Source organism: Geotrypetes seraphini, chromosome 6 (genome assembly GCF_902459505.1).
Source record: "Geotrypetes seraphini chromosome 6, aGeoSer1.1, whole genome shotgun sequence".
In the NCBI taxonomy this organism is placed as follows: Eukaryota; Metazoa; Chordata; class Amphibia; order Gymnophiona; family Dermophiidae; genus Geotrypetes; species Geotrypetes seraphini.
Window position 1 is genome coordinate 6,116,395 of NC_047089.1, and position 13,796 is coordinate 6,130,190.

At 45.8% G+C, this 13,796-nt stretch overlaps 1 protein-coding gene across 5 annotated transcripts in view; it reads left to right on the plus strand.

The window, feature by feature from the left end:
* Positions 1–13,796, plus strand: part of LOC117362166 (leucine-rich repeat-containing protein 51-like) — a 108,847-nt gene that overhangs the window by 44,291 nt on the left and 50,760 nt on the right. For all 5 annotated transcript variants that reach the window (XM_033948090.1, XM_033948092.1, XM_033948093.1 and 2 more), the window contains exons 4-5: positions 6,563–6,711; positions 12,293–12,407. In XM_033948090.1, coding sequence (XP_033803981.1) covers positions 6,563–6,711; positions 12,293–12,407 — 264 coding nt within the window. The remainder of the gene's footprint in view (positions 1–6,562; positions 6,712–12,292; positions 12,408–13,796) is intronic.

Below are 13,796 nucleotides of genomic sequence, written 5' to 3' on the forward strand. Positions count from 1 at the left end.
AACTCATGACCTTGGCAGCTTGGGAGTCCTACATGTAAGAATATCCTGCCTATTTGTCCTAGAATAAAAGCAGTTACATTCTTGTAACGGGTGTTATCAAGAGACAGCAGTCAGATATTGTTACAACCCTCCCACCTCCCCTAGCTGGCTTCTTAGCTTTTTTACTGATCTGATGGTCCCGCAAGCTGGCATGCATGGTGTGGATGGTCTTCAAATTGACATTGCACTTATGGGTTGCCTGTGCTAGGCTCCATGGATGATGTCACCCACATGTATGAATAACTGTTTGCTGTCCTTGGAAAACATCTGTTACAGGTCTGTGCTTTTTCTATTTGAGACATCCTAACCTTATATTTTTCCATTAACATTAAATGATGTAGTCTTTTACAGCAATATCACCAAGATGATCAATCTAAGATGATCAATCTACATTGGTTTATACACTACGAGGAGGGAGATAGTGGATGCTGTGGATGGGCAGACTGGATGGGCCATTTGGCCTTTATCTGCCATCATGTTTCTATGTTTCTAATAAACGTTTTTCCCAAGCAGATCTGCCTTACACACTAGACACAAACACCTCAAATCTATCCAAAATAAAGCCTGATGCTAATAATGGAATTGGGGTACCCAAAAGATATTCCATTTAAGCAACTATCGCCCTCTGGAGTATTCCCAAAAAGCATAACAAACGAATTGGGGGCTTTCACTTAAAAAATTTATTTTCAAGCCTCTTAATTTTTGGGAGAAACAGCAGGGTATAAACCTATATAAAATAACTCCATATAAAATAACTGAAATGGTATCAATCTCATCTTAAAAACAACACTATTGGAGATTTGTGTGATGTGCTGAAGAGGGGAACCATATTTTGCAAGAGCTCCCAGGCTCCCTTGACTTCTTCCAAATTGGACAATCATCAGCTAGACCAGTGTTTCTCAACTTCTTCAAGCTAAGTACCCCCTAAGTCTAACAAATATCAACCGAATACCCCCACCCAAGTGCCACCCCTGACCCACCCCCACAATAAATTGTCCTAATTGTAATGCAATTTCTTCCATTCATTTTTCATATACAGTGCTCCCCTGTGAATTCGTGGTCCGGGTCATTCGTGGTATTTTCCAACCACGAATGACCGGGCAGGAGAGGGCAGCTGGAGTGCAGGTGAGTGAAGGAAATCACACGCGATATGCTCCGACCACCTCTTCCTATACTAAAGTCGGGCCTCACCAATCAGGAGCTGCTTTGACACGCAGCTCCTGATTGGTGAGGCCCAACTTTAGTACAGGAAGAGGCGGTCGGAGCATACCATGAGTGATTTCCTACACTCAACCTGCACTCCGGCTGCCCTCTCCTGTCTCCCCTGCTAAAAACCGTATTCAAGATATTTCAACATTTGCGGGGGTTCCTAGAACGGAACCCCCACAAATATCGGGGGAGTACTGTACACACAATATAATCTTATTAATTCATAATGGTAACCACAAAATTAAAAAAACATAAAGCACACTGTATGCAGAGAAAATGTTAATTATCATTTATATTTTTTTTGCGGGGGTTCAAAGAGGTCAAGACAGATGAATTTAAAATATGCAATGTCAACTTGGTAACAACTATAGAAAAATAGACAAATATAGTGCAAAATGTAGATAGCAGATTATAAATTCTCAAAACAGACACATTTCGATCATTAAATTGAAAATAAAATCATTTTTCCTACCTTTGTTGGCTGGTGATTTCATGAGTCTCTGGTTGCATTTCATTCTGACTGTGGATCCAATATTTATTTCTGCCTCCCTCATGCTTCCTCTTCTCCAGACCTCATTCCCTTCCCCAACCAACATATATCTGTTCTTCATGAGTCCACCCTTTCTTCCTCTCTCCTTCATCCCTATTGGCAACATGTCTCCCTCTCTTTCACTGTCCATCTGTCTTGAGAGATCCTGGCTCTCTCCTACCCCCTCTACTGTCACATCCAACATTTCTCCCTCTCTCATCCCCTGGATCATTTGCAGTATTTTTCATCATTGCCAACCAACCCCATGCCCATTTTTCCTCTCGCCCCTCTCCAGCACAATGCCACATCTCTCCCTTCATCACTATGTCCAACATTCCTTCCCCTTGCATCCTCTTCAAACTGTCCCTCTGTTCTTTCTCTCTCGACCACCATATCCAACATTTCTCCCTCTCATCCTTTTATTCCCCATGCATCTCTACCTCATTCCTCTCTCTATGCCCAATTTTCCTCTTTCTTCTTTCCCCATGTGCACCATCTCTTTCCCTCTCACTCAAACACTCATGCCCACAATTCTCCCTTTCTATTCCCTCCCTCCTACATCCCAAGTTAGTGCCCCCTTCCTCTCTTCCTTCTGTGTAAATAGTTCTGTGTCCCTGCCTTTCAGCCTTTGTCCCAAAATCATGCCCCCTTCCGTGTCCCAATTTGCCCCTCCCCCCTCCTTTCTCCCAGATAATGTCCCCTTTCTCCCTTACTTTCTCACTCCAGGGCAGCTCTCGCTTCCTTCATGGCTGTCCAGCTGAGCTGCTCCTTCTGCCTTTAGCAGCACTTGTTGCAGGGTTGTGTGGACAGTGGCTCACATGCTTCACATGGCTGACCCACAAGCCTTCCTTCTGATGTCAGCACTGATGTCAGAGAGAAGGTTTCTAGGTGAGCCACTGACACATCTCTGCAACAAGTGCTGCTGAAGGCAGGAAGGAACAGCCCACCTGGAAGGATCCCCCGCTGACAGGGAAGCCTTCTGGATCGGGCATGGGATCCTCGGTAGCAGCTTCGGCTTTGCAGATCGGGGCAGGCAGTCAGGGATCTTCTGGCCACTCCAGTTCCGACAGCGTGGAATACCTTTAGGTTCTGGGGACCATGGTGGTAACAATTGTTGTGGTGCCTTGGGCCAGAGCCCACCTGTGTCCACTGTAGGATGCTCTCCTTTCACGTTGGAATCCCCAGCAGGATCAGTTACATGCACCACTGCCCTGTACGACTGTGGCTTGGAACAGTCTTGCATGGTGGTTGCGACCCCTCTCACTTTCCAGGGGTCTTCCACTTCAGATCTCTGATTGGGCGATTCTGTCTATGGATGCAAATTTAAAGGGCTGTGGAGTGGTGTGCATGACTGTCCCTGTTCAGGACCAATGGGTGCCCTAGGAGTGCAAGTGGTCGATCAGTCACCTGGAGCTTCGGGCGATTCGGCTGGCTCTGCTCCTCTTCAAGAATCATCTCCGTCATAGAGCCATACATCTTCTCGGACAATGCCACGGCAGTGGCTTATGTCAGCCGGCAGGAGGGGCACGAGGAGTCCCTCTCTGAGCATGGAGGCTCAGCTTCTGGTGAGCAGAGAGACATCTTGTGGCGCTGTCAGTGGCACATATGGCAGGAGTGGACAATGTTCAAGCAGACTTTTTCAATCGTCAGACGCTGAACCCTGGAGAGTAGTCCCTGTCTCAAAGAGCATTTGATTACATAGTAGATCAGTGGGGGTGCTCCACGTTCAACCTCATGGTGACTGCGGCCAACAAGAAAGCTGATTGATTCTTCATTCAACATCACAAGTCCAGCAGCATGGGGAAATGCAGAAAACATGCCACTATATCTCATGGGCGATCTCCGGTACGTGGTCCCATTGCATGTTGGACCCTTTCAAAGTCTAAAGTTGGGAGTTCCACATCGGGATTCACAGCTCGGAGGAATTGGTGACAAATATCAGCGCGCTGTGACTGATCTGCAGCTGTCTTAGGCATACCCCGAGCTTGAATATTATTGTTACTGTTCTTGCTGTCTTCTATCCGGAGCAATAGATCCTCATGACCATTTTCCAAGTGGTTACACCGGGCCCGCAATGCCTCTAAATCTTAGTCATGATCTATGATTCTCTCTTCAAAATCTTGTAGGTGGGTACCCATATCCTCCACTGATTGATTTGTGTTACTTCCACATGCAGGCTTTGCTGGATCATTAGCATAGTAATTTTGAAGTCTTCCATCCAAGTACGCAGTTCGTTGCACGTGGCTGGGCGAGAGTCTGCATCCACCAGAGAAGGCCGCACTGCTACCATGTTTATTTATTTATTCCATTTGTGCGTCACACATTCCTATATAAGCTCTAGGTGACATTACAGAGGAAGGGGTTAGAAGAGGGTAGGGAGGACTTTGGAGGGCAGGAAGGAGAGGAGAGGAGAGAAGCATGTAGAATATTTCATAGATAGGATTCATTATCTATGTAAATGATATCTAAATGAATTAAAGTAATATGTAAAAAGGAACAGAAGGGAGGAACCATTAAACAATAGAATTCAGGGAAATTCAATTAATAAAATAAAAAGAATAGGGGTAAAAACAATGGAATAAAATTTTAAATAATTCATAAACTGGAAAAAAAAATTAAATAAGTCTGTTGCCTCAGCATATTTTAAATAATCCCAACGGCAAAAGTCCAGATAAGACAGATATCAGCTCAGGCTTTCCAGCTGCTGCAGCCCCAACTCATTGCTTCCAGGAAGAAGATGCACAGAAATAGAACAATCCAGCGCTGGGCCGCACTGCTCTCGGTGGGTTGCGGATGCTCATGGGCAGCTCCCGAAGAATACAGCACTCTGCCTCCATCGGCGGACAACCGGGAGGAGTCCATGGCACGGCCCCACTCCACGGATCCATGTTGTCAGCCTCGCACCTCTGCAACACTGAAGCCTGATGGGGGTCTGCTGGTTGGTAGGCAAAGGACTTCAGATCCATCCTTCCTTTCTTGCTCACCATGTGTGCTATCATGTCCTGTCCACGGTGATCAGAGACTAGCCCCGGTCAACTCCCAACTCAACGCTGTTAGCAGCTAATTTGTTAGCAGGGTTAGCGGAACTCGGCGGCTCTGCTGCCATTTCAGTGACATCCTGTTGCTGACATTTTTTGACTGCATTTAGTACGGTGTTTAAATCCAGGCTTTTTGTCAACCATGAGAAATACAACACTGGGAAAATCAAACTCCTGAAAATATTTGAAAGATTTTGTTAAAAGGCTTGAAAGCACAAATTGAGGTAAGCAATCCCTTCTGCAGTCTTAACTGTACTGCGGAAAAAAAGAAACTGATTGGCACATATTACCATTAGGGTTCTAATACAGTTACATTAAGCAGGAATTCCCACACCTGTGTGTCTGTCAGAGACTTCTTTGCTTGGAATTAGAGAATGACAAGGAGACTCATTTTTCCGTCCCATCAAGTTCTTTTCCTGTCCCTGCCTCATTCCTGCAAGCTCTGTCCTCATCTGCACTAGCCTCAAACACTTTAAAATCATAAGTGTCCGAGGCTTGTGCAGTTAAGGCAGAGCTCATAGGAATGGGGTAGGGATAGACAGCGATAATTGAGTTCGTGCGGGGACGAGGGAAAATTTGTCTCCATGTCATGCTGATGTAACCACTTGTGTGGCTGAAATATACACACTGTCCATGGAGAAAACTAATGTTTCTAACTTCTGCACATTAGTAGAAATATTTTTACAGGATACTAAAGGTACAGTCTCCTTTCAAAAGATCCAGAGTGTATCTAAGGATTTACTATTCATTGTGCAGAGCCCCTCTATTCTGGCCCTGGCTAAGATTGCAACCACAGAACATAAGAACAGCCCGCTGCTGGGTCAGACCAGTGGTCCATCGAGCCAGCAGTCTGCTCCTGCTGTGACCCCTAGGTCAAAGACCAGTGCCCTAACTGAGACTAGCCTTACCTGCGTATATTCTGGTTCAGCAGGAACTTGTCTAACTTTGTCTTGAATCCCTGGAGGGTGTTTTCCCCTATAACAGACTCCGGAAGAGCGTTCCAGTTTTCCACCACTCTCTGGGTGAAGAAGAACTTCCTTACGTTTGTCTGAAATCTATCCCCTTTCAACTTTAGAGAGTGCCCTCTTGTTCTCCCTACCTTGGAGAGGGTGAACAACCTGTCCTTATCTACTAAGTCTATTCCCTTCATTATTTTGAACGTTTTGATCATGTCCTCTCTCAGTCTTCTTTTCAAAGGAGAAGAGGCCCAGTTTCTCTAATCTCTCGCTGTACGGCAACTCCTCCAGCCCCTTAACCATTTTAGTTGCTCTTTTCTGGACCCTTTCGAGTAGTACCGTGTCCTTCTTCATGTATGGCGACCAGGGCTGGACGCAGTATTCCAGGTGAAGGAGTATCATGGCCACACCCGGCATAGGCCTAATGGTGGGAGCTGCTGTACATTGTACAGCTGGTTTTTCACACTGGGTAAAGTCTTCAAATAAATACCATGGCAGGAACGAGCCTCATCCCTGTTTAATTGTATGCTAGAGATTACCTCAATCTCTCTGATTTACTACCAATGCCCATTCTCAAAACTTGCATTGTTACAGAAACAGCCTCCTCCTGGTGTTCAGAGTGTAATGTGTACAGGTAACATATTAAGGTGGACTAGAGATTTTTTATTTTTATTTTTTTGCTTCCTTGTCTGATTGCATGTGTTGGTATTTGAGGATCTTCTCTGACGCTCAGTACTGCTATTTTTGTGCTTTTTCTCTTTTACCACAATTATTTGGGTTTTTCTTTTTAGGTCCTGACTGTGTTCCCCAGTTTGTCTGTTCTAAATCTCCATGGAAACAGCATCAGTCATCTCTCCGAGGTTGATAAACTGGCAACTGTTCACTCCTTGAAGAGTCTTACCCTCCATGGTAACCCCATTGAGACAGAAAAAGGGTACAGGTGAGATCAAAGGCCAATCAATTGTTCTCTGTTAGCCACTTACTCACTCCTGACATTCCAGAATTATAAGCTGAGAAACTAAGAATCCTGATAATACAGGTAAAGAGGAAAATCCCAGTGATTGCTGGCAGAAGATGAGAACTCCGTACACAGGCTTCATAGAGGTCAGAGAAGTCCATCTCATGCAGTATTAATTGCATAGTTTTTCCTGGTACATGGCAACAGTCTTCAGAGTATTTTAATGGAGGAGCTAGCAGCATTATGCAAAGATAGTCTTGTCCCCCTATAGGTACCCCATAAAAGAGGCTTGGGGAGGCTAAGCCTTGCCAGCCTGAACCACAACTTCTTTTCCCGCTGGACCTGTTTCCTGTCTCTCATTTCCACCCTAAGGCCTTATAAACACAGTTTCGTTGATTCCCTCCATCCTGTTGCACCTCTGCTGGGCATTCTGTGCCGGTCCTGCCTCCTGATGTAATTTTCTGGACCAGCACAGGAAGCACTAGAGGTGCTACAGAGAGCCAGATCCTGTGGTTTTCTACAGTTCTTGGTACCAAGCCTGGTGGAGGTGCAACAGGTGCATAGGAGGGAGAGGCAGTGGGTCCAGCAAGCAGAGAAGCTGTGGTTCAGGCTAGGGAGGGATGGATGGGAGGTGTGAGAGAGAGAGAGAGACATGTGGGGAAGAAGAGACAAATGAGGCTAAATGAAAGGGGAGGGAGAGAAAGAGAGAGATAGGAAATACTGGATAAAGGAGGGAGGGACAGAGTCTATAGGCTAGAAAAAAAGAGATCGGAAAGGGAAGTACTACATAGCAGAGGGGTAAAGAAAGAAAATGGGGAAATGCTGGTAGGAGGGAAGAAAGAGAGAGGCTACTTGGAATATTGCTACAATTTGGGTTTCTACTAGAGAATGACATGGGGACAAATTTGTCCCCTTGGGATCTATCTCCATCCTGTCCCGTCCCTACGAGTTCTGGCCCTGCCCCATCGCTGCAAGGTCTGTTCTTATCTATATGTATGATTTGGAAGTGCTCAAGGCTTGTGCAGATGAGGACAGAGCTTGTAGGGATGGGACTGGGGCAGGGCCATAACTCATGGGGGTGGAGATAGATCCCGTGGAGACGGGGACAAATTTGTCCCCATGTCATTCACTAGTTTCTACTAAGTACTTGTGACCTGGATTGGCCACTGTGGAAACTGGGCTAGAGAGAAAAGAGGAGAGAGGCAGGGGGAGGGGAGTGTGGAAAGACCTAGAGGAGATGCTGGATTTAGGGAAAGACAGGCAGGGGCAGTGCTGGATGGTGGAAAGAGAGAAAATGAGGCCCTGATTCTCCAAAAGTGCGTCCCGATTTTAGGCAGCTGTAGACGTCCTACAGCTGTCTAATCAGCCAATCGGGATGCACGTTTTTTTTAAAAAATGCTCCTCAGGCAGGCCGCCCGGGAGAGGCGTCTTTAGAGATTCGGGTTAAATTAGACGCGGCCGCTATACTTATTGCAGCAAGGGATCTCCCTGCTGCAATATGTATAGCGGCTGCGGTTGTTGCGGCCGCCTGTCCCATCACCGACAGGAGAATGCCCAACTCCTCCTGTCGGAAAGTCCAACGACCCCCGTCCCAACTAATCTCCCTCCCCCAACTAACCTTTCAATGTTGGTCAGCTGGACGGGTCTTGCTGCCGTCCAGCCGACGGGTCTGCCTCGTGGAAATGAGACGGCACGCCCCTTCCCGGCCCATCCCCGCTAAAATCTAAGGCCTGATTGGCCCAGGCTGTAGAAGCCTGGACCAATCAGGCCTTAGGCATAGCGGGTCCGCCCATCCCCACTAATCCTAAGGCCTGATTGGCCAAGGTGCCTAGCCTGGGCCAATCAGGCCTTAGATTTAGCGGGGATGGGCCGGGAAGGGGCGTGCCATCTCATTTCCACAAGGCAGACCCGTCGGCTGGACGGCAGCAAGACCCGTCCAGCTGACCGAACATTGAAAGGTTAGTTGGGGGAGGGAGATTAGTTGGGGCGGGGGGTCGTTGGGCTTTCCGGCAGGAGGAGTTGGGCATCCTCCTGTCGGCGATTACGAGTTTGGGGGGAAGGGGGTTCCGGGGTTCCGACAGGAGGAGTTGGGCATCCTCCTGTCGGCAATTATGTTTGGGGGGGAGGGGGTTCCGGGGTTCCGACAGGAGGAGTTGGGCATCCTCCTGCCGGCGATTACGAGTTTGGGGGGGAGGGGGGCCCAGGGTTCGAGGTTCCGACAGGAGGAGTTAGGCATCCTCCTGTCGGTAATGGGACAGGCGGCCGTGGCCACTATACTTTATTGCAGCAGGGAGATCCCTTGCCGCGATCAGTATAGCGGCCGCGTCTACTTACAATGTAGACCAGCATTTTGCTGGCCTACATTTTAAGCGTCTCTTCCTCTACTAGGGAGACGCGTAGGGCCGCCTAAGTTCGCCTAAGGCCTGTAGGCGAGCTTAGGTATCTTGCGGGTCTCCCTAGGCTCCCGGAGGCGCCTTCAGGCCTGCCTGGGGAGCATTTTTTTTTTAAAAACGTGCATCCCGATTGGCTGATTAGACAGCTGTAGGACGTCTACAGCTGCCTAAAATTGGGACGCACTTTTGGAGAATCAGGGCCTGAATGTGCAGAGGGATGTGGAAATGGAGGATGATAGCTGGCAGGAGGAAGAGAGATGAGAGGGGATGCTGGATGGTCAGAGAGGGAGAGACAGAATGGAAACTGGGATGGCAGGTGATAGAAAGAAGAGGAAAGAGTTGGTGAAAAACTAGGGAATAAGAGAATGAGAGGGCCAGAGTGAAGGAAAGAGATGGAAAGCAAATGAAATCTGAATGGATAGAAAGAAAAAGAAAGCTGAAAGGAAATACATCAGTATTAAGTTGGTTATAGTGGTTAGAAGATCCTTAGAAAGAGTTAAATGAAGACAGGAAAGGTGTTAGTCCACTTTAAAAGTTAATAAATATAAAGAAAAGAAAACCCCACAAAATAAGGTGACACCTTTTCTATTGGACTAAATATCTTTTTGACTAGCTTTTGGAGACCAAAATCTACGTCAGGTTGGAATAGTATACTGCTGTCCTGACTTAAAGAAAGGGATTGGGACTTGGATACTGCCTTTTGTAGTTATACAACCACACTCGAAGCAGTTTACTTACCTCGTGTAGGTACTTAGGAAAATGCTTATCTGTTCTGGTGGTCTTGCAGTCGTATCTAATGTACCTGGGGCACTAGAGGATTAAAAAGGAGCTTCTGACTAGAGAATGACAAGGGGAAAAAAGTTGTCCCTGTCCCGTGACTACTATTCCCACAGCATCCATATAAGCTTAACAGAGACTTAACAGAGGTAAACAGCCCATTTCATTATAGAGAATTATGAGCTAATATAAAATGATACATGGTACCCAACAGTGCAGTTAAGAGATGAAGACGTATCGGTCATAGTATACTTGCACCATGCTAAGGTAGAAACAAAATATGTTGTATGGGCACTTAGGTGTCTTCTCCCCACCACCACCCTTCCCTCTAGCCACCTCATCTGCCCTTCAGCACCCCTCACGCGACTTGAGAATCTCCCTCCTCCTTACCTTTGTGGCACATTAGTAAAGTAACTTGCTGAAGCTGGCCAAGCATGTCTGCAGTCACGTATGTCTCTGGGTGGAAGCTTTTCCTTTGCTGCAACTGGAAAGTTGCGTCAGAGGAGAAGCTTCTCCCCACGGACGCATGTGACTGCAAGCAGGCTCAGCCAGCATCAGCGAGTTATTTTACTAACGTGCCGCAAAGGTAAGGGGGAGGGAGGGAGATAAATTCGTCCAAATGGTAGGTAGGTAGGAAGGTGACCGCACACATCCCTCCCTTAACTGCAGGGACAAGGCCATTCACCACTCCATGGGGCGGTGGATGGTCTTGTCCCCGTGCCCACAGTGAGCACTCTTCCCCCCCTCCCCCCCCGCGGGTAGCCGCGGCTAACAGCCACCATATCATTCTCTACTTCTGACCTCAGAAACTTGTCAAAACATGTAATATGTTAGTCCAGCAAGAAGATGCCACCTTGTTTTATTTGTTAATTTGTAATGCAGCAATTGTAATATATCAGGTTTTGAAATTTACATCTGCTCTTTATATTGTTCACAATGGAAAGGGGGACGCGTCACTGTTTCTATTCCTTTGGCTTCGCAGTGTAGGCATCTTGGGGTTCAGTTTAATTTTAATTTACATATTTCTGTTTGTAGTTTGTGGTTACTTATTCTGTACTTAGTGAGGGTCTCCCTGTGAACGTGTGTCCCTTAGCATCAAGTGTTCATGTAGGACTGAGCTGTACTAATCCAGCTTGTTTAGTTTTCCAGTAGGTATATTGATGTTCTGCCCACTGCAGTGGTTTTCTTTTCTAGGAATGGCCTTGTGTATTCCCTGAAAGTTAGTGATATGGCGTGGTAGAATTGCTTTATTGGTATGCCTGGTACTGGATTTGGATTTATTGTTCATGCTTTTTTTCTATTTTAGAGCAAACAAACAACAAAAGTGGGGACACAAAGAAATTTCCCTTTGGGTGAAAGAAATGCAAAAACACAGTTTTACGTCCACAACAAATTTATTCCCCCCTACCACCTTTTTACAAATGCATAGCGCGGGTTTTAGTACCGTCAGTGGTGATAATTGCTCTGACACTCTTAGGAATTGTATAAGCATCGGAGCAGTTGCCACCGCTGCCGGCGCTAAAACCCACAGCGATGCATTCGTAAAAGAGGGGGTTATTTAGTTAGTTTGGTCTCTCCGTCCTCTCATCCAAACCAAACTAACTAAATAAATCTGTTGTGGACATGAGACTGCATTTTTTTGGTTTGTTTGTTTTTTTGCATCTTTCACCCAAGGAGAGACTTCTTTACGTCCCTACTTTTGTTATTTGCTTCTCAGTTCACGGGGTCCAGTTTTCCTTTTTTCTGGCTGCAATTGAATTTTTTTTCCTCTTGTAGACTTACGAATCTGTGCTAAATACTTGTATAGATTTCCAGAATGCTATAAATATTGATCTGTTTAATAAATTGTATTATTTGGAGTGTATTCAATGTACATATTACAGAAGTACTGGGGAAACAGATGCACTAGAGCACACTGTGAAGGATTTCCTTTTTGCAATGCTCCACTATCCTTTTACAATTGACATAGGTGTTGTCCTCCACTCCAAGGCTTTAACTTGTTCTGTTCCACCCTGTCCCATACCCTGACTCTAGCCCCACCCACGGTAGCCTCCCCAAACGGCTGAGTCACCAACCACCTCTATAAATGTGCTTTCAGTTCCATAGCTGCTGTTTATTTGTTCAAGTATTCTATAGTCAGTGGGACAGAAATCTAGTGTCAGACTGTTTTGGCAAACAGTTTTAGCCTTAGTTGGCCGTGTGCTCACCAAGCTGCAAAAGCACTTTTGGTAGAAAGCAGTAGCCAGTTGTGACTGTTAGTTCATGACACATCTAAAAATATAAAATATAGCTGCTTTAGTCAGTTTGCAGATATATTTTTGAAATGTAATGTTAAGAGTTGTCAATCTTATTGAGTTGACAGAGCTCTGAGCTGATCTTATGCTTCCTTTCAGGAGCTACGTGTTATCTATTCTACCAACTCTGAAATCGTTTGACTTTAGTGGTGTTACCAAGCAAGATCGCACCACCGCTGAGGTGTGGAGAAGGATGTTTGTGAAACCCAAGCGGGTGAGGAAAAAGTCTGAGTAACGTACTCTCTTCTCAGGCCAGGCATGGCAATAAGGGGCAATCTGGGAAGCAAGTTCAGAGAGGAAGAAAATGATGGAAGCCTGATTTCATTAAGTTGCTTATTGCTTTGGATTTTTAGACGATCATGATGTGTGCTAGTTTAGGAATAAACAGATAATCTCATCAAGTAGAGGAAAGAAAAGTAATTAAAGAAATCAGTACAGAATAAGTAATGGAAGCTGTAGACAAAGTTGCCTCCTTTCTGCAGCCTCTCACTCGCGTGCGTTTCATCATTTTCATTTAGATCCTTGTCTTCCAAAAGTGCTAATATGAGACTCGTCTGTGTTTCTGCAATGAAGCAGTTTTTGGCCCTCTAGTTTCCATGACTGCTCAGCGCCTGTATTTCTCCAAGTGGAACAGCAAGACTGCAAACCCAATGGGGACTGCTCAGACAAGATCCTGACTATGCTGTCCTCAAAAGAGCCAGGAGTACAGTATCCATGAGCTACTCGGCCTGGCTAAAATGTGGTAGTAATGGAAAATAGCATTCCAGCCTAGCACTGCACTGCAGACTAATTTACCAACCTCCTTATGATAGAGCCATTCTATATCATTCATTAAAGTGATAAAACCTGTTTCCTTACACCAGTATTAGGGAAAAATTAAGTTATCCATCTTTCTCTTGCCCAAGTGTCACCACTGATGGAGTTGTAAAGGGCCAGGATCAGATGGGGGACCAGCAGTCTTTATCCTTCCATCAAGACTTAGAATTCCTGAACATGAATCCTCTGGATTCACCTGCAGAAGCATCAGATGAAGAGGCTGGTGTCCATGGAAAAGAAGCTGAAAGTAAAGCAAAGCTGTCATAAGAGTGGAATAATTAATTTTGGATTTATATAGCATGTTTCCTCTAAACAATAATCTAAAACACCTGAAAATGGAATTCCTCAGAACTTAGTATATACAAAAAGAAAAAAAGGATGGAATGAGTACTGTCCTCACATCAGGACTTAAGCCCAACATCGTGGTGATCATAGATCTCAAGAGATTCACAGTGTCCGTCAGGGTGGGATCACCGATACCCCTGTTACTTCCTTTTCCAGGCTGAGAAAAGAGACCAGTCCTGGAGCTCTTTGCTCTAAGCAGTCTGCTTCCTGCCTCGCTAAGAGGCCAATGTTCAAAGCCTCAGCCCTGAAATCCACAATACAAACTCCACAGTGCAATAACACAGAAAAACAGCTAACCGATGCTCAAAGCAAATGACGGTCAGATGTCAAGCTGAAAGCAAGGAGAGGAACATGCCTGATGCATGTGCACAAAAGTTTCGCAGTAAGCATAGCTCTTGTGCGCACGGTCAGACAAAATCTGGAAGTGCAAGCACATATCGGC